At 45.3% G+C, this 22616-nt stretch overlaps 1 protein-coding gene across 5 annotated transcripts in view; it reads right to left on the bottom strand.

Annotated features, from left to right (window-relative positions):
• Positions 1-456: 456 nt before the first annotated feature.
• Positions 457-22616, bottom strand: part of LOC141088999 (uncharacterized) — a 422573-nt gene continuing 400413 nt past the window's right edge. For all 5 annotated transcript variants that reach the window (XM_073575283.1, XM_073575281.1, XM_073575285.1 and 2 more), the window contains one exon: positions 457-1727. In XM_073575283.1, coding sequence (XP_073431384.1) covers positions 1497-1727 — 231 coding nt within the window. In that variant the 3' untranslated portion in view covers positions 457-1496. The remainder of the gene's footprint in view (positions 1728-22616) is intronic.

Here is a 22616-nt window from a genome sequence, read left to right as displayed (position 1 = left end):
GGTGCCACCTATGAGGATTGTACTGCGTATGATGTTAGGGTGGAGGAAGAGGAGGAGAGGCCATTTGATGCAGATGCAGCGCTTGCCATTCAGTGAAGCACATGCTGGAGCACATTCCTCTTTCTGCTGTGCAGATGCTAAAGGAAGGGAGACGAGTTTTATTATTACACCTACTACACAATGGGATTGGATCTTGAAGATAGGAATACCCATTTAAGTTTTAATTTGAAGTTCTAAGTAAGTGCCAGATTTTCTGTATCGAGAGAGAAAGAAACTTGAACAGGAATGTAAAATATGAAGAAATGCCTTTTTCCCTTTTGCTTAAAAAACTTGCATCTACAGTTCCATTTTTGTCATCTAGCTTTAAGGAAAACACATTTTATTAAGCACTGGCTGAATAGTGGCTTTAATGATTTGACAGAAAAAGAAATCTCAATGAGGTCTTAAAACAACTGTTCATCTTACATAATCATTTGTATAAAAAATAATTCAATTTATAATCATAGATAATACAGTGCAATATTCATTTATCAGTCATAACTTTAATAAAGATGAAGTGAAAAGAATATATTATAATTATGCTTCAGCTGCTGCATTTGACATAGTTGGCATGTGCCCCGCAGGGAGCTGGCTGAGCTCATGATCTTGCTCCACACATCCTGACTGGCTCTATGATGGATATATCTATCATGGGGCAGTAAGGAACATCTGTAGGATGTTCTTGAAAACAATTCAGATACTTGGTGGTAACCAGGGTGACCATCAGGGCCCTGCCTCTTGTGCTTCTGCTCATCGGGCCCCATCATTCACTAATGTGCTGTGAGCTGTGGTCCTGCGGTGCACACATTGGTGCCCGGGCTCTGGGGCTTTCTTGGAGCTGTGCACAGCCATCTTACCTTGACGACTGTGCAGCTCCAACTCCCTTTGCCCTCCCTGGACTTCTGGTTAGGTGTTGGAGCATACGCGATGATGTCATGTGTACATGCCGACATGTACCAGGACACTGTGACCAGAAGCGGAGCTGCGCCTGCTGGGGATCGCTTATGAGGTAAGTATGTAAAACTTTTTTTCTTTATAAAATGAATTAAATGGGTTTGATGAGGGGGGATTGCACATGATGAAGTGGGCTTCAAATGGTGAAGGGGGCTGCAATTGATGAAGGGGGCTGCACATGATGGAGGGGGGCTGCAAATGATAAAGTGGCTGCAATGATGTGGTGGGACTGGGGAAGGTTCGAGGTGTGGAGGCAAATCTGGGGTGGAGCCTGGGCAGAATCTCAAGGGGGCCTGAAAATTTTGCCAGTATGGGGCTCTGAAATTCCTAGTAGCAGCCCTGGTGGCAACCTGCATAACTTTGATCTAATGATAACATCCCAGCATCTCAGCTGCACAAGACAGCTTCAGAGGTCATGTGAAATCTATGTCTCATGGTGGGACATGAGGAACCTACAAAATATTAATGAATTGGCTGATTGGTGTAACCACCAATTTTCATGTTCAGATTTTTCTTGAGTCATCAAGAGGATTGGAGATAACAGAATTATGAATAAGAACAAAAAGTGGCAAATATGTCAGAAAGTCGAGAATATCCAACTTCTTAATGTGACTTAATTCCAATTGTGCAGCTTCTTCATGCTCCCTGCTAATCCCTCCGGCCTTCAGTTCTAACAGGAGCTGTTCCACACTGATACTCCTGCTTTCAGCATCAATGTTGCACAGAAAAAGTTGCTGAAAGAAATTAAACAAAGTAAGTAATTTAGTAACAAAAACTATCCCAAAGAAGTGACAGCAGGAAGCTTGAGTTCATTGAGCATATTTATCATAACTGCCTACTAATTGTTGGACAGTGCAGACAGACTTTATCAAAGTACGAGCTTTATCAAAGCTTTTTGGTAAACCTGGGACTTTTTAAGACTGTTCAGTATAAGTTTACACTACCTAATATTTGGCTTACTTTATGCCAGAAATTTGCAACATTTTGGTACACAGTGTCACTAGTTAATACAGACACATTCCTTTCTCTGGCAATCCATGCCTCATTTCAACAAGGTCATGGCATTTTTTTTATAGAAATTGAGATAGAATTCTTGTACAATTTGCACTTCACAAATGCTGCATGCTTCACTGTGTCCAAATCAAACATTCTAGCATTTATATTTATTTAATAAAATTTGAACTTTAGTTTAAAGGGGCGGTTCAAAACTATCACTGATTAAATCCAAAATATCTGTCTATTCAAAGTAATCATCTAATTGCTTTTCTAATAAACTTTATTAAAAGTAAAATTTATTAAAAGTTAAAAATTCCCTACTGCATTCTATCTAACTGCTTTATTTTTTATTTACCAACTTCCTATTTGATAGCATTTTGTTTTAGAATCCCCAGTGCATGCTGGGATACTCAAACAAGACGTCTCGAGGGGGCTAAGGCTGTGGTCACTCTGAAAAGCATCATCAGTGACATCTGTTTCAGGGGTGTCATGGTGTGTTTTGGGTAGGTGGTGAAGGAGTTAACTCTGAGAGCCTCTCTGTGGATTTGGGGAGGGTTTTTATAGCTTCAGGGGAGAGCCGTCCCCTGTCGCTTATACTCCTATCTGAGTGTGCCCGACCCTGCTCTGTCCATGCATCACGCCAATCATTGTCCGCCTGCCTGATATTCTGACCCTGCTCTGTTACGATTTACGTCTCTGGTTTCCTGACTCTGTACCTGCTTTGCCTGTGCTGTGTATGACCCTTGGCTTTGTCTGACCTCCCTCCTGAATATCCCTCCTGTACCGCGCTCGCCTGTACTGTGTATGACCTTTGGCTTTGTCTGACCTCCCATCTGTATATCCCTCCTGTTCCTCGCTTGCCTGTACTGTGTATGACCTCCGCTTTGCCTGACTCTGAGTTTTTGTATAGTGTCCTGCCATCTCTGAAAGCAGGATGATAAGCCCCGCCCCCTTGCAGTCACAAGACCATAGGTCCTGTGACTGCTTGCTAACTTCAGCGTCCACAGGTCCTGTGCATCTATACTTTCCGGCTGTATCTGACCCCGGGTCCCCTACAGTGCGGATGAGTCCCTGCTCAGCGGAGGCTGCATGCCGGCGCTGTCAGGATCCTGACATAGGGTTATGCTAATATCTGCTCTACTGAGTATGCATTGTCAATTCCGATGTATGTGCAGTAGTATCTTGTGAATGTACAATATTCTTTTGAATGCACATTGACAGTGCGCTCCCTCCCTTGTTGACTCTGATGAGAAGTGACAAGTGGCAAGAGAGCGCACTGTCGGTGCTCATAGCAAAGTGATAGCCGGGCCAGTAGGACAAGGAAAGTGATGCCACTTTCAGGGGTAGGGCTGGTTTCTGATCTTGCTGCTCTACGGGTTCATTACCAAGGCATGCAATTGAAGTTAGTTCAGGGGACTGACTGGGTCATTGATAACTTTGCAATTGGTCATTGCCTATCTACTTGATGATGTTTTACATAATTATTCATATGATGTATCCAAACAGAAACCATTATTTTTTTCCTTCTTTAGGCTATCCAATATATCCAAAAGTATCCAACAGAAGACATCTTAGTCTTCTATTGGATATTTTTTAACCTGGTGGCAGCTCGATTTAATTCAAAGGTTCCGTGGTCCAGCACTGGATGAAGAAGCTGCTTTAAATTGTCATGATCCAGGTTGGATTATGACAGATTTTGCACAAGTAACCTTTTTTTTCCTTTAAGCTGTTGGCTTAAAGTTAGTTTTGCCCCCGGTGGCCGTTAGGGTCATTGCACTCTGGTTACTTTAGTTTAGTTGCCCCGGTGGCCACTAGTGGTATTGCACGTGATTATGAAGCAGGTGTGATTCCCTGGCTCCTACCTATAAAGGAGTAGCAGGTGGTCTCACTCACTGTTGGTGATATTGCTCATGTCCAACCAAGTCTGGTGAAGGAAGGAACGACAGAGAGGAGTTCCTTGCAGCTCAGGGGAGCTCTGGTGTAATTGCTTCAGGCGGAAGCTGAATTCAGGTGTCGAGCTTCAGGGGTGAAGCTGAACTTTGGTGTCGTACTCTGTTGCTGGGAGTAATAGCAAGAGAGCAAAGCTAAGTGGTCCTTTTCCCTGTTTGTTACTTTCCTTGTGTGTGTATTAGTGCAGTGGTGGATTAGTTTCTGCACCGTCCAATTCACTAGAAAGGGATAGGCGCAGGGCGAGCTAGGGATTTGAGGTATCCAGCTCGTCGCCAGGTGCGGAACCTGCCTAGGGATCGTCAGGAGTGTAGGGACACTGACACAGTGGAGTGCAGGAGGGCTCCACGTCCCATTCCCTATTGCAGGGCCCTCCATTGTAATGGTTTCCCCAGTGTTTCCCTTAACTCTGTTCAAATTCGCCCTGCTGTAGGTGGTGTATCCAGTCACACGTGACATTACATAAATCTTCATTTTCTGGGGTATTAAGAAATTGTTTTATCTATGTTTGACTTGTGATGTTGAAGAAATCTGCTGCTATCTCTGAAAAATAGAGTTGAGCAAAACGGGTCGGTCAAATTCAAAAATCGCCGACTTTAGCTAAAGTCAGGTTTTGCCGATCGAAACCCAACCATAGCATGAGGTCAGCCATGAGGTCGCCGAGCGCCAAAGTCGCATTTCAAATAATGCTTCCAGTGCCTTTTCTCAGCCAGTGATGGAGGACGCACACTGTGGGCAACGCGATGATATGAGAAGCGGCCACCACCATCTTAGAGAAGGGCATTGAAGTGATTGGCTGGCTTTGTGTGGCGTCACAGTGGGTATAAAAGGCCGTGACCGCCGACCGCCATCTTACTTCTGCCGATCTTAGAATAAGGAGAGGTGCTGCTGCTGATTCTGAATAGGGAGAGTGTTAGGCAGGGAAGAAGAAAAAAAAATTGCTTCTGCTGATAGCGCTTTTCACTGTACAGTTAGTGTGCAGTGAAAGGGGAGGACTTTTGTTGTGTTCAGCAGCGCTGGTGGTGATTAGGTTGCCTTTTAAGGCTACCTGATAGCTGCAATGCTGTGTGCACACTGCTGTTCAAACTGCTTTTTTCAAAGCACTCCAACTTTTATTATTTTGTTCTGGTGAGTTACCGAGCGCTCACTTTTTCACACACTGTATAGCGGTGAACGCTCCTCACACACTACCCTGTATCGGCGGGTATCACGGACAAATAGAAGCTATCTGGGTGTGACTCTGGAAAAACAAGCCGAGGACATTTTCCATTTTTCCAGACCTACACCTTAGAGAGCTGTCCGCTTTTCAAACAGTTTCGTATATCTGCTGTTTGATTACAGTCAAAACTAGACAGAGACAGGGTGTGTCAGTCCATATACAAATAGACAGAGATTGACAATTTTCCATACAGACACCGTATAGCGGTGTACACTCCTCACACACTACCATGTACCACCTTGTATCACAGACAAATAGAAGCTATCTGTGTGTGACTCTGGAAAAAAAAGCCGAGGAGATTTTCCATTTTTCCAGACCTACACCTTAGAGAGCTGTCCGCTTTTCAAACAGTTTCGTATATCTGCTGTTTGATTACAGTCAAAACTAGACAGAGACAGGGTGTGTCAGTCCGTATACAAATAGACAGAGATTGACAATTTTCCATACAGACACCGCATAGAGGTGTACGCTCCTCACACACTACCGTGTACCACCTTGTATCACAGACAAATAGAAGCTATATGTGTGTGACTCTGGAAAAACAAGCCGAGGAGATTATCCATTTTTCCAGACCTACACCTTAGAGAGCTGTCTGCTTTTCAAACAGTTTCGTATATCTGCTATTTGATGACGGTCAAAACTAGACAGAGACAGCGTGTGTAAGTCCGTATACAAACAGACGGAGATTGACAATTTTCCATACAGACACCGTATAGCGGTGTACGCTCCTCACACACTACCGTGTACTGCCTTGTATCACGGACAAATAGAAGCTATCTGTGTGTGACTCTGCAAAAACAAGCCGAGGAGATTTTCCATTTTTTTCAGAACTACACCTTAGAGAGCTGTCCGCTTTTCAAACAGTTTCGTATATCTGCTGTTTGATTTTGGTCAAAACTAGACACAGACAGCGTTTGTCAATGTTAGGAACGGCGGAACGCACTAAATAAATAAATAATAAAGTGCGTTCGCCGCTCTGGGTCCACCGTGCAGTAGTTGTTAAAACCACTGCTAATTAATGGCAGACACACTATATGGCGGTATAATGCGCATGGGTTCAACATCACCAGACATGCGCAGAGCGGGCTCTGTTAACTCACAGAGGCGCTGTAACATAAACATGAACACCGAGCTTGTTAGACTCACAGGTCTCGGCGAAATTGCACCATGGTATCTGGTCACAGGATACGGGTCCAAGACAGGGAGTGATGTCTGTCTAGACCTACTGTGCGTGCGGCGTCGCTACTGTGGACGCCGGTAAGTGCTGCTGAATGCAACTCAGCGGCAGACATAGCCGCTTTGCAATAGTGCCTTGAGAGACGTGACACCAGTGGACACTAGTGTAGAGGTGCGGTGTACACAGTGGCCTAAGGCTTGCCACTGACTGGCGCTGACGCTTTCTATAGTTCCCTATCCACATGTGAAATATCAGAGGGAGGGGAATCTTAATAAGTCAGTCACCAGAATCATACATCCATCACCATTCACACATCTAGCAAGAAGAGTCTATACTAGCGCATGGCCGAGCGGCCATGGGGGCCTTTTATAGCCGTGCGCTGCCGGGACCTTCCAGATCTCTGAGATGGACCAATCAGATCTGGAGAAGGACCTGAGCACGTGACTCCCGACCTCCAATGGGAGATCGTCTCTTGAGCATGCTCAGTGGAGTGGCAGAGGGACTTAGCCTCAGGAATGGCTTGCTGCAGAGCAGCATGTGAGACTCTGGATTCCTGTTGTGTCGCTGCAGGAATCCGACGCCTAACAGTCAGTCCGTATACAAATAGATGGAGATTGACAATTTTCCATACAGATACCGTATAGCGGTGTACGCTCCTCACACACTACCGTGTACCGCCTTGTATCATGGACAAATAGAAGTTATCTGTGTGTGACTTTGGAAAAACAAGCCGAGGAGATTTTCCATTTTTCCAGACCTACACCTTAGAGAGCTGTCCGCTTTTCAAACAGTTTCGTACATCTGCTGTTTTATTACGGTCAAAAATAGACAGAGACAGCATGTGTCAGTCCATATAAAAATAGGCGGAGATTGACAATTTTCCGTACAGACACTGTATAGAGCTGTCCGATTCTCAAACAGTATTGTATATCTGCTGTTCGCATTACAGTCTCATCTGCACAGAGTCAGCGTGTGTGTGTGACACTCCATAAATACATATACGGAGATTGTTAGTTACACAAAAAACGAGTACAGCTGTACACTTCTGATACAGTTCCGTATATCTGCTTGTTTTATTACGGTCAAATACATACTGTGAGAGCGTCTGTGACTAACAAAATATATACGTAGATTTAATTTTTTTAATACACCTTACATAGCTGGACGCTCCTCATACAGTACCATCTCTCTCTGCTTGTATTTTTGGTGCATTTTCCCAAACATGAGGAAGTATGGTGGAAGAGGCCGCGGACGTGGGCAGGGGGGCGCAGCAGGTACTGATGGTGGTGGTGCATCGGCTGGTTCTGGCAAAAGCACAATAGGAGCTAAGGCAGGAGGTGTTGAGCCTGCGTCATCGTCTGGCCCAAGAAGGCCTGTAAGGTTCCCTTTTCTTGGAGTAGGAAAACCGCTTTTAAAGCCAGAGCATCAGGAACAGGCTTTGGCGTACATTGCCGAAACAGCCACCAGCTCTATTGACTCCTCTTCTGAACGTTCGAAACCTGCAAGCACGGAGTCGTCAGTGCAGGTTTCTGGTCAGGAAAAACACCTTTCCTTGTGTCCTTCACCCCCACCAAAAGTTAAGGATGCGGCAGCCCACACATCAGATTACTCTATGGAGCTCTTTTCACATACCATACCTGGGTTATCCAGTCAAATCCTGAATTCCCCAGTCCAAGATGAATCTGACATGGAGTGCACTGATGAACAGCCACTGCTAGATGATTCTGCTGGTACATTGACCCAGAGCACTACATTGCCCTCGCAGTCTACTGAGCCAGAATCTGACCCTGATGAAACTCAGGTGCCCCTTCCCGCATATTATACCACCTTACACTGTGACACAGAGGAAGGTAAAGAGGAAGGTGCAGATGACTTTGAAGAGGAGGTGATGGATGACCCAGTTCTTGACCCGAATTGGCATCCATTAGGGGAGGAGGGTGGCGCTAGCAATAGTTCAGATAAGGAGAAGGATCCGCAACAGAAATTAACATCGCAGCAGCGGTTATCTGGCAGGCCCGTAGTTGTCCAAAAACGTGGACCAAAAACTAAAAGAGTTGTAGGACAGCTTGGCCAGACGGTCAACTTAGCACAGCGTGCAAGGCCAGAAAATGTATACCAAAGTAGGAAGAGTGCACTATGGCACTTCTTTGTTCAAAATCCTACTGATGAGGCAAAGGTTACCTGTAAGAAGTGCAGAAGGACCTTTAGGCGAGGTAAACAACTCAGAAATTTGAATACCAGTTTCATGCTTAGACATTTAATCAACATGCACTTGCAAGCATGGACGGACTACAAAACCTCAGGTAGCACATGTGCACCTGCTCCGACTGAAGGTAGCCAGCAACGCTCCATCGCTTCCCCCATTGTAAGACCACTGCCACCGTTAAGCACACCACCAGCACTAAATGTGAAGGTGTCGTCGCAAGGCCAAAGCACTCAGGGAATCACAATGGTTTTGCAACACAACACTGAATCTAGGCCATCACCACCAATACCATCACCAACCCCCTCTCACTCTGTCCGGTCCACCGCTACTTCCCCCATATGCAGCTCTCCAGTCCAGCTCACCCTACCAGACACTCTGAGTAGGACAAGAAAGTACTCATCCTCTCATCCACGTACACTGTGTTTGAACGCCTACATTGCCAAACTAATCTCATTAGAGATGATGCCCTTCCGTTTGGTTGAAAGAGAAGCTTTCCGCAAGCTCATGGCCTACGCTGTCCCACGCTATGACCTACCCAGTCGGGACTTCTTTTCTCGAAAAGCCATCCCTGCCCTACACCGGCATGTGAAAAACTGCATTGTCCATGCACTAAAACAGTCAGTGAGTGGAAAGGTGCACCTCACAACAGATGCATGGACCAGTAGGCATGGCCTGGGCCGTTACGTGTCCATCACTGCGCACTGGGTTAATGTGGTGGATGCAGGCTCCACAGGGGACAGCGGCGGTGGAACATTGCTGCCTAGCCCACGGTATAGGAAACAGTTGGCCGTAGGCTTTCGACCCTCCTCCTCCATAAGCGAAAGCTCGCCCACAGAGCGCAGTCACACGAGCACTCCATCCGCAGCTGGCAGTGTTGCACACGAGGTGGCCCACTGTCGAACAGCTAGTGGTAAGCGTCAGCAGGCTGTGTTAAAGTTGATGTCTTTTGGCAACAACAGACACACCGTGGAGGTACTGGCCGACTACTTGCAGCGACAAACTGAGTCATGGCTGGGCAGTCTACATCTTGAGCCAGGCAAGGTAGTCAGTGATAATGGCCGTAATTTTGTGGCAGCCATAGCCCGTGCAAAACTCACACACATACCTTGCCTGGCTCACGCTTACTATGAACCTGGTGGTGCAGTGTTTCCTTAATAATTATACGGAGTTAACATCCCTGCTACATAAGGTGCGAAGACTGTGCTCGCACATCCTTCGCTCTGACGTCCACTCCAGTCGTATGCAGAAGCTGCAGCGATTGCTCCACCTCCCCAAGCACTGCCTAATCATAGACGTTGCAACAAGGTGGAACTCCACCCTGCACATGGTTGAGAGGCTGTGCGAACAGAGGCAGGCTGTAATGCATTTTTGGGAGGATACATGGGCAGGCAGTTTGAGGTAAGACATGGAATTGTCTGGTGTGCAGTGGTCAAAGCTCTGTAAAGTCCTTCAGTGTTTGAGGAATGCACACGGCTGGTAAGTGCAGACGACGCCATCATAAGCATGAGCATCCCACTTATGCGTCTGCTCATGCAAAGTTTGATGCACATTAAGGATCAGGCGTCTGCAGTAGAGGAGGAGGAGGGAAGCCTTGCTGACAGTCAGCCATTGTCTGGTCAGGGAACTGTCCTGGACGAGGTGGAGGAAGAAGAGGAGGAGGAGGATGAGGGGGATGATTATTTTGGGCAGGAGGATGCTTCTCAGGGGGCAAGAGAAAATGTTGGTATTCCAAGGTCAGGTACAGTGTTTGTGCGTGACTGTAGGGATGTGGATTTGCCAGAAAGTGCTCCTCCACCCAGCAGTGGCAGTGCATCATTGACACCTGGAACATTGGCCCACATGTGCGATTATGCCTTGCGGATCCTAAAAAGGGACCCCCGCATTGCCAAAATGATGAGGGATGATGACTACTGGCTGGCCAGCATCCTCGATCCACGCTACAAAGGCAAATTACACAACATCATGCCACAGGAGAACCTAGAGATAATATTGGCTAACAAACAAGCAACTCTGGTAAACCGTTTGTTTGAGGCTTTCCCAGCACACAGCAGCGGTGCTGGTTCTCCCACGAGCCGTAGTGGGCATGATAGAAGAGGTGTTCGTGGTGCACACAGCCGAAGTGGCATTGGAGACAGGGGTTTATTGACCATGTTGTGGAATGATTTCTCAAGTACCGCTCACACAACTGCTAATACTGCATCGATTAAAAGTGACAGGAGACAGCAGTTGTCAACTATGGTTACATACTACTTCTCCTCCCATATCGATGTTCTCCCTCACAGGTCATTCCTCTTTGACTATTGGGCCTCTAAACTGAACGCCTGGCCTGAATTGGCACACTATGCCTTATAGGAGCTCGCTTGCCCTGCTGCTAGTGCATTATCTGAAAGAGTCTTCAGTGCTGCTGAATCAATCCTGACAGAAAAAAGGACCCATCTGTCGACCCAAAATGTTGATGATCTAACCTTCATTAAAATGAACCATGATCATCTTTCACAGTTGTGATAGTCACAGACATGTGACATTCCTGCCAGCATTTTTCAATGTCTCCTCTCATGCCAATCCAATAGAATCGCCTATGGCCTGTGGCTTCTGTCTTTTGCACTCCAAAATGACCAGACACATCATGATAGGCAGTGAGGACCATGTCTACATCTCTCCCTGTGATCACAATTTGATGGAGACGAGTAACGGTGATGTGATTCACGCTACTGCGATAAAGCAATCCTTTCTTCACAAAGAACCGTTTTCGCTGTCTCCACAGACACAGTAATTGAGGGTCTGCATCGCCTCTGCAACATCTACCAGGAGGTTTTCCCGCGATGAGTAATTCCCAAATTTCTGCTAACACTCGACTTTCCATCTGTACTTGTATCCATGAAGTTTCCAGTAGCAGAGAGTCCGGACTGGCACACTGACATTGAAATATATACGAAGATTTAAAAGTACCACAACACTGTATACTGTTGTATGCTTCGACTACCTTTCCATTTTTCTACTTTTTAAATTCTGGAGTAATACATAGTGAGCCTGTGAGTGTCTGTGTCTGACTCTGGAAGTATAGATGGAAATTTACAATTACCTCTAGACTGGATACACCTGGTATGTGCTGATACAGTACCTTTGCTCAAAATTTTGTATTACAGTATCATCCATAGTGAGTGAGCGTGTGTGGTTTACGCCTTCCATATATATATGGTGAATCGGAGATACCAATTTTTACCCTATACTCGATACAGCTTGTATCTTGTTATACAGTACCTTTGTTCGACATTTAATATTAAGGTCAAATGCATACTGAGTGAGCATCTGAGAGTGACTATGGGACTATGTATACAGAGATTTCAATTGTACCCTATAATATATATACTTGCTATCTTGTTATTCAGTACTTTTTTTTACAACATTTTTTATTATGGTCAAACCCAGACTGAGTGAGCGTCTGAGGGTGACTCCGGAAATATATACCGAGATTTCAAATTTGGCCAACACTATATACAGCTGTACGCTTGTGTTACATTACCCATTTACAGCTTTTCATATTCTTGTGTAATCCATACTGGGCCTGAGAGCGTTTGTGTCTGCCTCCTGAAATGTATACGGAGATTCAAAATGTTTACACTATACTATATATACCTTGTATCTGGTGATACTGTACCCTTTTTCAACTTTTTATTTTATTGGGTAATCCATACTGAGCCTGTGAGCATCTGTGTATGACTCATGAAATATATACGGAGATTTACTGTTATCCCTAGACTGTATAGAACTGTGCGTTTCTGATACAGTACCACATATCTGCTGGTATTTTGGGTCCATTTTCCAAAACATGAGGAAGTATGGTGGAAGAGGATGCGGACATGGGCGTGGGGGGCCACCTGGTACTGATGGTGGTGGTGGTACATCTGCTGGTAGTGCCAAAATCACAATAGCATCTAAGACAGGAGGTGTTGAGCCTGCGTCATGGTGTAGCTCTGGAAGGCCTGGAAGGCTCCGTTTTCTGGGAGTAGGCACACTGCTTTTAAAGCCGGAGCATCAGGAACTGTTTTTGGCTTACATTGCTGAAACAGCCTCCAGCTCAATCGCCTCCTCTTCTGAAGTTTAAAAAAATGCAAGCACTGAGTCATAAGTGCAGGCTTCTGGTCAGGAGCAACCCCTTTCCTTGTGTCCTTCACCCACACCAAAAGTGAAGGATGCGGCAGCACACACTTCAGATTAATCCATGGAGATCTTTTCACATACCATGCCTGGGTTAATTAAAAATGGGGCCCATCATATACTGGAGTATTCCAAATGGGGGACATCAGACACTGGAGCAGTATTTACGGGGCCCATTATACACTGGAGCATTAGAAATTGGGTCCATTATATATGGAGCATTATTTGGGCCCATCATACACTGGAGCGTCATCCATGAGGCCCATCATATACTGGAGCATTGTAAATGGAGCAGATCAGACACTGGAGCAGCATCTATGGGGCACATTATACAGTGGAGAATTAGAACTGGGGCCCATTATATATGGAGCATTATTAGGGCCCATCATACACTGGTGCATCATCCATGAGGCCCATCATATACTGGAGCATTATAAATGGGGCAGATCAGACACTGGAGCAGCATCTATGGGGCACATTATACACTGGAGCATTAGAAAAGGGGCCCATTATATATGGAGCATTATTAGGGTCCATCATACACTGGCGCATCATTCATGAGGCCCATCATATACTGGAGCATTCCAGATTGGGGACATCCGATGCTGGAGCAGCATTTACGGGGCCCATTATACACTGGAGCATCATCCATGAGGCCCATCATATACTGGAGCATTGTAAATGGGGCAGATCAGACACTGGAGCAGCATCTATGGGGCACATTATACAGTGGAGCATTAGAAATGGGGCCCATTATATATGGAGCATTATTTGGGCCCATAACACACTGGAGCATCATCCATAGGGACCCTCATATACTGTAGCATTATGTGGAGCTCATCATATACTGTATGGAACATTACTTTATATGTGACCAATTATTCTGTATGGAGAAATATATGGGGCTCATTATTATTTATGGCGCAAAATGTGGTGGCCATAACACTGTATGGAGTAATATACTGTCCTGTTTTTGAGCTATTGTACAATTTAAAATAGATCAGTCATGTCATGTAAGCAGTGAAGTCGCTCATCTCTACTGAAAAACTATCAATATCTGAGAATGGCATTTAAATGGAGCATTGTCAGTTCTCACACACACCAAATCTCAATGGTCTCTGAGACTTAATCATTGAATTACCATGGCAGCCATAGGCCAGCTAAAAGCCCCTACTACTGTCATCTTGATACTCCTATGAAACTCGGCAAAAGGATGTGCTTCATAGAGGATTGTGATTTTCACTATATACTGTAGTGCTGTAGTACTGCAGTATTTAGTATAAGCAATCAGAAGACCACAGTTTCATGTCCCCTAGAGGAATTCAAAAATAAAATATTAAAAAATATAAAAACATTATAAAGACATTTAAAAAATAAGCATCTTTTTATTACCGTGTCCATAAAAGTCAGCTCTATTAAAATCTAAAATTAATTAAAGTTTTGTTGGTGGGTTAACAGAGTTCACAGCCTCAGGGCCTCCTGACAGCTGTGAGGCCTGGAAACCTCAAGGTAGCCTTTAAGGAAATTGGAGTTTCCAGCTGCTGGATCACCTGAAGGCTGTGGACAAAGGTTACCAGAGTTTACAGCCTCCTGATGTTCCAGCAGCTGGAAACTCCAGTAAATTAAAGTCGCCCTTAAAGGTTACCTTAAGGTTTCCAGGTCTCACAGCTGCCGGGAGACCTGGTGACTGTGAACTCTGGTAAACTAAAGGGTCCCAGTTTAGTTCACTACATTTCACAGTCGCTGGCTCTCACAAGGTCAGAGCAAGTGTCAGACTGATAAGTGCCAAAGTGCCGAGTGTCTGACTCACTGTCGCTCATTAGTCTAGCATTTGTGCTGACCTCATGAGAGCCATCTGCTGTGAACTGAGGTGATGTCATTAACATTACCTCAGTTCACAGTGGCGCTGCCCTCACGAGAACCTGCCACTGTGAATTGAGCTAACTTACTGACATCACCTCAGTTCACAGTGGATGATTCTCATGAGGGCAGCGCATGTGCTGGACTAATGAGCAACTGTGAGTCAGGCACTAAGGCACTAATCAGTCTGGCATTCGCGCTGCCCTTGTGAGAACTGTCCACTGTAAACTGATGTGACCTCAGAAAGGTTACCTCAGTTCACAGCGGTGTTGCCCTCCTGAGAACATGCCGCTGTGAACTGAGCTAACCTTACTGAGGTCACGTCAGTTCACAGCAGCCAGGTCTCACGAAGCGCAGCGCAAGATCCGGAAATGGCAGCTGCTCCAGTCTTTGGAGCTCCATTCTCTGAACGGAGCTGCATAGGCTGCACAAAGAAGACTGGGATCATTGTCGGACCTTCATATTATGGATTACGGTGAATAATGTGGTCTATTATTTTTGTTATAAATGGAGGAAAAAATAAAGATTTTTTTTCCAGTGAGTTTTCTTCTATTTTTACTTACTGGTTTAGTAATTGGAGTGTCACCTCCAATACTAACCTGTGGGCTTAGTTTCAGCAGATATTATACAGCTGACATCAACACCACAATCCCATTACCCCGACTGCGACCACAGCAGGGCAATCGGCAAGAGCCAAGGCTAAGACAGAATTGGCACATGGAATGGATCTGCCTTTTTTCGGAGTTGGCTCAGGGCTGGTCTTATTGGGTTGAGAAAGGGCCAATGTCCATGGCCTTCCCAGCCTATTATTATCAGCTCCCATCTGTCCGATTTCTCTTGACTGATTATTGAAAATAGGGGGGACCCCATGTTTTTTTTTATTTTTCTATTAGTATTTTTCATTTATTTATTAGCAATCCCTTCACCTCAATGCTGTTTTCAGTTCTTGACCTGGCCAAATGTTACAATTCTGACCAGTATCACTTTATGTGATAATACAGGTGCGTCTCACAAAATTAGAATATCATCAAAAAGTTAATGTATTGAAGTTCTTCAATACAAAAAGTGAAACTCATATTATATAGAGTCATTACAGAGTGATCTATTTCAAGTGTTCATTTCTGTTAATGTTGATGATTATGGCTTACAGCCAATGAAAACCCAAAAGTCATTATTAGTGATGAGCGAGCACTAACATGCTTGGGTGCTCGTTGCTTAGATCGAGCAAATTGGAATACTCAGGTGCTCGACCCGAGCAACGAGCCCAATGTAAGTCTATGGGAAAACCGAGTATTTATACCACGACCCCCCCTCGGGGGTCCTTTTAAAGTCTAAAAACATCTGAAAATGATGCAAACACAAATGACATGGGAACATCATGCGGAATGCCCCTGGAAGCATTTCTGACTCCCAGGTCACAGCTGTGAACAATGTTGTTAGAGTCTTACACCATTTTTAAAAGCACACCAAAAAACATACAAAAACGAAACCAAAATGGATATTCCTAGGAGATATGTTAGGGAACATCCTTTCCAGGGTAATGACTTTTATGTAAGGCAAAATTATTAACCCAAAGCAAAAATGTTCCTCCACCACTTGGGCTATGTTCACATGTAGTGTTTTTTGATGCGTTTTTCAACTTTAGCATTGCTTTCAACCAAGACAAATGCATTCACTGGGAAATGTCATTTTAACAGTTTACAACCTTCTTTGGCCATGTGGTGTGTGGCACATCATCAGGCACATCATGTTTCATTTATGAAGGAGGGACTCTGATTCAGAAAGTCTATTTTTAGAGGGCCAGCAGTCGGCCCTCACTATTCTTAGAGAGTCATCAGCCGGCTATGCTTTGTTGTTCCCATTATTAAACATTGGGTCTCATATACTGTTATTGAGTATGTAGGGAGTGGCAGGGCTGCCCAAAATTTGGATGCACCCCAACAACCCATTGAACAGATGTCTTGAATGACCATATGCAACCATAGTTCCCAGTATTCATTTGGTACTCCCATACTGTTTGCTTAAGCATTGAATGCAAGGCCTGCCCTGCACCAAAGTTACATGCACCCCAATAAGCCTTTGAACCCATGTACTGGATGGCCACAGGAAAAACAAGTTCATATTATTCATTTGGTACTGCCATACTGTTTGCTTATGCATTGAATGCAAGGCCTGCTCTGCACCAAAGTTTCATGCACGCCAATAAGCCTTTGAAGCCACGTACTGGATGGCCACAGGAAAACCAAGTTCACATCATTCATTTGGTACTCCCATACTGTTTGATTATGCATTGAATGCATGCCTGCCCTGCACCAAAGTTACAAGCACCCCAATAAGCCTTTGAACTTAGTACTGGATTGCCACAGGCAACCATAGTTCACCATATTCATTTGGTACTCCCATACAGTTTGCTTATCCATTGAATTCAAGGCCTGCTATGCACCGAAGTTACAAGCATCCCAATAAGTCTTTGAAGCCACATACTGGATGGCCACATGAAAACCATATTCACATTATTCAGTTGCTACTCCCATACTGTTTGCTTATGCATTGAATGCAAGGCCTGCCCTGCGCCAAAGTTACACGCATCCCAATAAGCCTTTGAACCCATGTACTGGATGGCCACAGGAAAACGAAGTTCACATTATTCATTTGGTACTCCCATACTGTCCTTATGCATTGAATGCAAGGCCTGCCCTGCGCCAAAGTTACACGCACTCCATTAAGCCTTTGAACAACGTACTGGATGGCCACAGGAAAACCAAGTTCACATTATTAATTTGGTACTCCCATACTGTTTGCTTATGCATTGAATGCAAGGTTTGCCCTGCACCAAAGTTACATGCACCCCAATAAACCTTTGAACACACGTACTGGATGGCCACATGAAACCAAAGTTCCCATTATTCAGATTTTTTTTAAGTCACCTAAAGTTTGCCCATGAAGTGAATACAAGGTCTGCCCAAAATTTGCACACACTCCAATCCCCCAAGGAAGAAAGGTGGAGGATGGTCTCCAAAAAATGTTTTCCCAGTTCACAGGAGCGGGTCTCCTATACTTGTAATTCCCATACACTGAGTGTATGGGCTGACAAACATTTCCCCCTGGGGAGCACACATCAACCTACTGCATGAATTTTTTTTTTTATGGCCATCATAAACACCCTTGCAAAAAACTATAGTGGCTGTTGCATCACGGAACACGTTCACCCTCATGTTCTAGTGGTGGTATCTGAAGAGATGTGGAGTATGGCCTCTGAAAAATGTTTTCACAGTTTACAGGAGTGGGTCTCCTATACTTGTAATGCCCATACACTAACTGTATGGGCTGACAAACATTTCCCCCTGGGGGTACACATCAACCTATTGTGGAAATATTTTTTTACGGCCATCATAAACACCCTTGCAAAATTTTCTAGTGGCTCACGGAACACGTTCACGCTGGTAATCTAGTGGTGGTGTCGGAAAAGACGTGGAGGATGGCCTCCGAAAAATGTTTTCCCAGTTTAAAGGAGCGGGTCTGCTATACTTGTAATGCCCATACACTAAGTGTATAGGCTGAAAAACATTTTCCTCTGGGGGGACACCTCAACATAGAGTGTAAACATTTTGGGAACGGGTATCACAAACACCCTAGCAAAAATGTTTAGTGGCTGTTGTATCAAGGACCACGGTGATCTAGTGGTGGTGGATGATGAGGTGAGGAGAAGGAGGAGGATAACAGCAAATAGCCAAAATCAGGAAGCATATACACATGTGTGGGTGTGAAGAGGTGCATGCAGGCTCGGTCTGGCCTGGCGGGGTACCGGGTAAATGCCTGGTGGGCCTCGAGGGTCACTGGGGCCCTTTAAAAATGCTGCCCCTTTAAATGCATGGGCCCTTTAAAAGCGCATCCCATGATTTTCAGGGATGCGCATGTACATACCATAGCACCAGGGCTGGCGTCAGCACCCGGGCAAGAGCCGGGACCCTGGCGAGACAGGGGGCCCACTCGTGCTGTCAGGGTACCCACCGCCATGCCCCCCATGCACCGAGCCACCGCATTGCTAGGCAGTGTTCTTCTCTTCTGGCACAGGACCTGTGATGAGGTCACAGGAGGGGAAGAGTCAGTGGTCACATGATCAGAAGCCTCGGGTCTGCAGGACTCTGCTGTGCAGGTTGTCAAGGTGCTGGATGAGGGTCCAGGAAGTTTGTGTGGGGTCGGGGGGGTTTACAAGAGGAATGTAACAGAGCTGTGTGTGTATGGAGCAGAGCTGTGTGTGTACGAGGTGTACGGAGTGGAGCCGCGTGTGTACAAGGTGTAGGGAGCTGTGCCATGTGTGTACGAGGTGTATGGAGCGGAGCTTGGAGCCGTTTTTGTACGAGGTGTACAGAGTGGAGCCATGTGTGTGCGAGGTGTATGGAGCAGAGCAGTGTGTACGAGGTGTACGGAGCGGAGCAATGTGTGTACGAGGTGTACGGAGCGGAGCAGTGTGTGTACGAGGTGAACGGAGCCTAGAGCCGCATGTGTACGAGGTGTACGGAGCCTGGAGCCATGTGTGTATCAGGTGTACGGAGCCTGGAGCCATGTGTGTACGATGTGCATGGAGCCTGGAGCCACGTGTGTATGGAGCGGAGATGTGCATGTATTTTGGCATGGAGGGGACCATTTGAAAGTTTGCACCGGGGCCCATAACTTTGTAGTTCCCCACTGCATGTGGGGCTGTGCTGTATACCATGTAGGTCTGTGCTGTATACCATGGGCCTGTGCTGTATACCATGGGGGGCTGTGCTGTATACCCTGTGGGGCTGCGCTATATACCATGGTGCTGTGCTATATACCATGTGGGGCTGTGCTGTATACCATGGGCCTGTGCTCTAGATCATGTGGGGCTGTGCTGTATACCATGGTGCTGTATACCATGTGGGGCTGTGCTATATACCATGTGATGCTGTGCTGTATACTATGGGCCTGTGCTGTATACCATGTGAGGCTATGCTGTATACCTTGGTGCCATGCTGTATACCATGTGGTGCTGTGCTATATACCATGTGGTGCTGTGTTATATACTATGTGGTGTTATGAATGGGTCACCCAGGAGGATAGCAGGCCCAGATTAAGCCAAAGAAAACCAGAGAGGCTGGAAACTTAGTGGATTGCAGACCCCTGATCCTGTCCACACAACTAGCAGTAGCCGTGGAGCATACCTACGATGATCCTAGACGCCTCGGCACAGCCAGAGAGCCAACTAAGCCTAAAACAATAAAGGTGACATCTAAACTGCCCCGGAGCAGACCCCAAAGGAATAGATAGCCCCCAAACATATATTGTCGGTGAGACAAGATGAAAACACAAACGCAGGCAGAAAAATATACTGAGCAAACGATGGGGCCCACAGACTAGACAGGACAGGAAAGGAATGACACTGTCTGCAATCACACAAAAAACCCTGCAAAAACTCCAACACGTCTGATGCACAAAAAACATTGAAGTCGCATGACTTCGCCCCCACTATATCAGCACTCTGGTATATTCTGAAAGCAAAGCAAAAAGAGACCAATATAACAGGGGACAAAACAAACTGGCACAAGCAGTAACATATGGGCGGTGATTCAGCACAGCCCCAGCCGGAGCTGGCTGACCCGCACAAAGCTGAAATAAACAAAACCAGATCAAATGCAAACAGAATAGCAAATGAACCACTTAGCTGAACCATGCAGGGAAAGAGCAGGAGACATCAGACCTCAGAAGGAACAAAAAGAAAATCACCAGCCAGGAGAGAGGAAGTCAGCTGTCTTAAACCCAATCAGAAACCCCAGATCTCCAATCGCCTTCCTCATTATCAGGTGGCAATCCTCTGTCAATCAGATCAGCTCCACTACCTCCAGTAACCATCAGAGGGAGCCCAGAAAGAGAACTCACAACCCCCCTGTCAATCTGACCAGCTCCACTACCTTCAGTAATGAAGATGAAGTAATGAAGTAATGAGAGAGAATTCACAACAATGTGGGCTGTGTTATATACTTTGTGGCTGTGCTATTTTACTATGTGGCTGTGTTATATACCATGGGGGGTACATTATACATTATATTCTATGGGGGAGGCTGTTTTATGTAATATGGGGAGCTACATTATATTCTATGGGGAGGAAGTGGGCTGTATTATATTCTATTGTGGCTACATTATATTCTATGGGGGGCTGTATTATCTTTATTATATTCTATGGGAGGTGATCGCATCATACTCTATGAAGGGGCTACATTATACTATATGAGGAGGCTACATTGTATTCTATGGGGGGCTGCATTATATTTTATGGGGGCTAGGTTAAATTGTATTGGGGGCTTTATTATCCTTTAGGAGGGGACTACATTATATTCTATTGGAGCTGCATTATACTATATGAGGAGGGCTACATTGTTTTCTATGGAGGGGAAACATTATACTATATAAAGGGCTGCCATATATTCTATGGATGGGCTGCATTATACTATATGAGGGGGGCTGCATTATATTCTATGGGGGGGTTACATTATATTCTGTGGGGTGGCTACATTATGCTCTAAGGCAGGGGTGGGGAACCTCAGGCCCCAGGGCCATTTACAGCCCTCGATGACCTTTTATCAGGCCCCCCCGAGCAGATTCTCAGAGACCGCATTCTTGAGCAGGGAGCTGTATTTTGATTGCCACAAGTTCATTAATTTCTTCTTCCTCTGTTAGCACACACACGCAGTGTCCACTACTGAACATTGAAAGGCATGCAATGAAAGATTAAGTCCTGAAACCAGTGCCAGAGTCAGGATGCACTTTTTGGGCGGAGTTTGTACGGCCCCCGAAGGATGGTATAAATATCTAAATGGCCCTTGGCAGAAAAAAGATTCCCCACCACTGCTCTAAGGGGTGGCTGCATTATACTATAAGAGGGGGGCTGCATTATACTCTATGGGGGTTACATTATATTGTATGACGGGGCTGCATTATACTCTGTGGGGTGGCTGCATTATGCTTTATGGGGTGGCTGCATTATACTATATGTGGGCTGCATTATACTGTATCGAGGACTATGGGGAATACATTATACTATATGAAGAACTATGGGATGCATTACACTATGGGAAGTGAATTGTACTGCATGGATGACTGGCGGTGTATTATACTATGTGGAGCACTATGAGGAGTGTATTATGCTATATAGAGGACTGAACAGTGTATTTTAATATATGGAGGAGTGTATTATATTACATGGAGGACTGAGTGTATTTTAATATATGGAGGGCTATGAGGAGTGTATTTTAATATATGGAGTGCTATGAGGAGTGTATTATACTATATGGAGGACTGAGGAGAGTATTATAATATATGGAGAACTATGGGGCACATTATATCATATGGAGGACTATGGGGTGTAAACTGTAGATGTGCTGCTGATAACATGATACTGTATGGGGACAGATTGATCCATTAGTGATTGTTCTGTCCCCATCATTCTTTCTCAGACAGTGGAAAGAGGCCGGGAAACAAGTGTTGAACGATTTCAATATTGTCGATCGCACTCATTTAGCGTCCTGAACTCAGCGCATGTAAATACAATCGAAATGCTTCTGTGTGATGTGCAATATGTTAGCATTTGGGGCCTCATTTTTGCCTCCTATATAAGATACACACACCACACTCTTATATGGCCTAATATGTCATATGAGGCCTGTATATCGACCATACAGACAGCACTATCATCCTCCTGTATGTTGTACATACGCAGAGAGTGCGGTCTGTACAGTATCTAAGAGGGCGACAGTCTGTATGTCTTATAGGGGGCCTAAAAGGAGGCATACAGTCTGTATGTCTCATAGGAGGCCTAATAGTAGGCCGACAGTCTGTATGTCGTATAGGGGGCTGACAGTCTGTATGTCTTATAGGAGGCCTAATAGGAGGCCGACAGTCTGCATGTCTCATAGGAGGCTTAATAGGAGGCCGACAGTCTGTATGTCATATAAGAGGCCAATATGCTGTACATACCGCAATATTGGCATCCTATATACTGTACATACCACACGCTCAACCTCTTATAGAAATTATCTGTT

This window comes from Dendrobates tinctorius, unplaced genomic scaffold (assembly GCF_039654945.1).
Source record: "Dendrobates tinctorius isolate UK_male_01 unplaced genomic scaffold, ASM3965494v1 ptg000043l, whole genome shotgun sequence".
Classification (NCBI taxonomy): Eukaryota; Metazoa; Chordata; class Amphibia; order Anura; family Dendrobatidae; genus Dendrobates; species Dendrobates tinctorius.
Note: the sequence above shows the minus strand (reverse complement) of the source record. Positions and strands in the feature narration are given on the sequence as shown.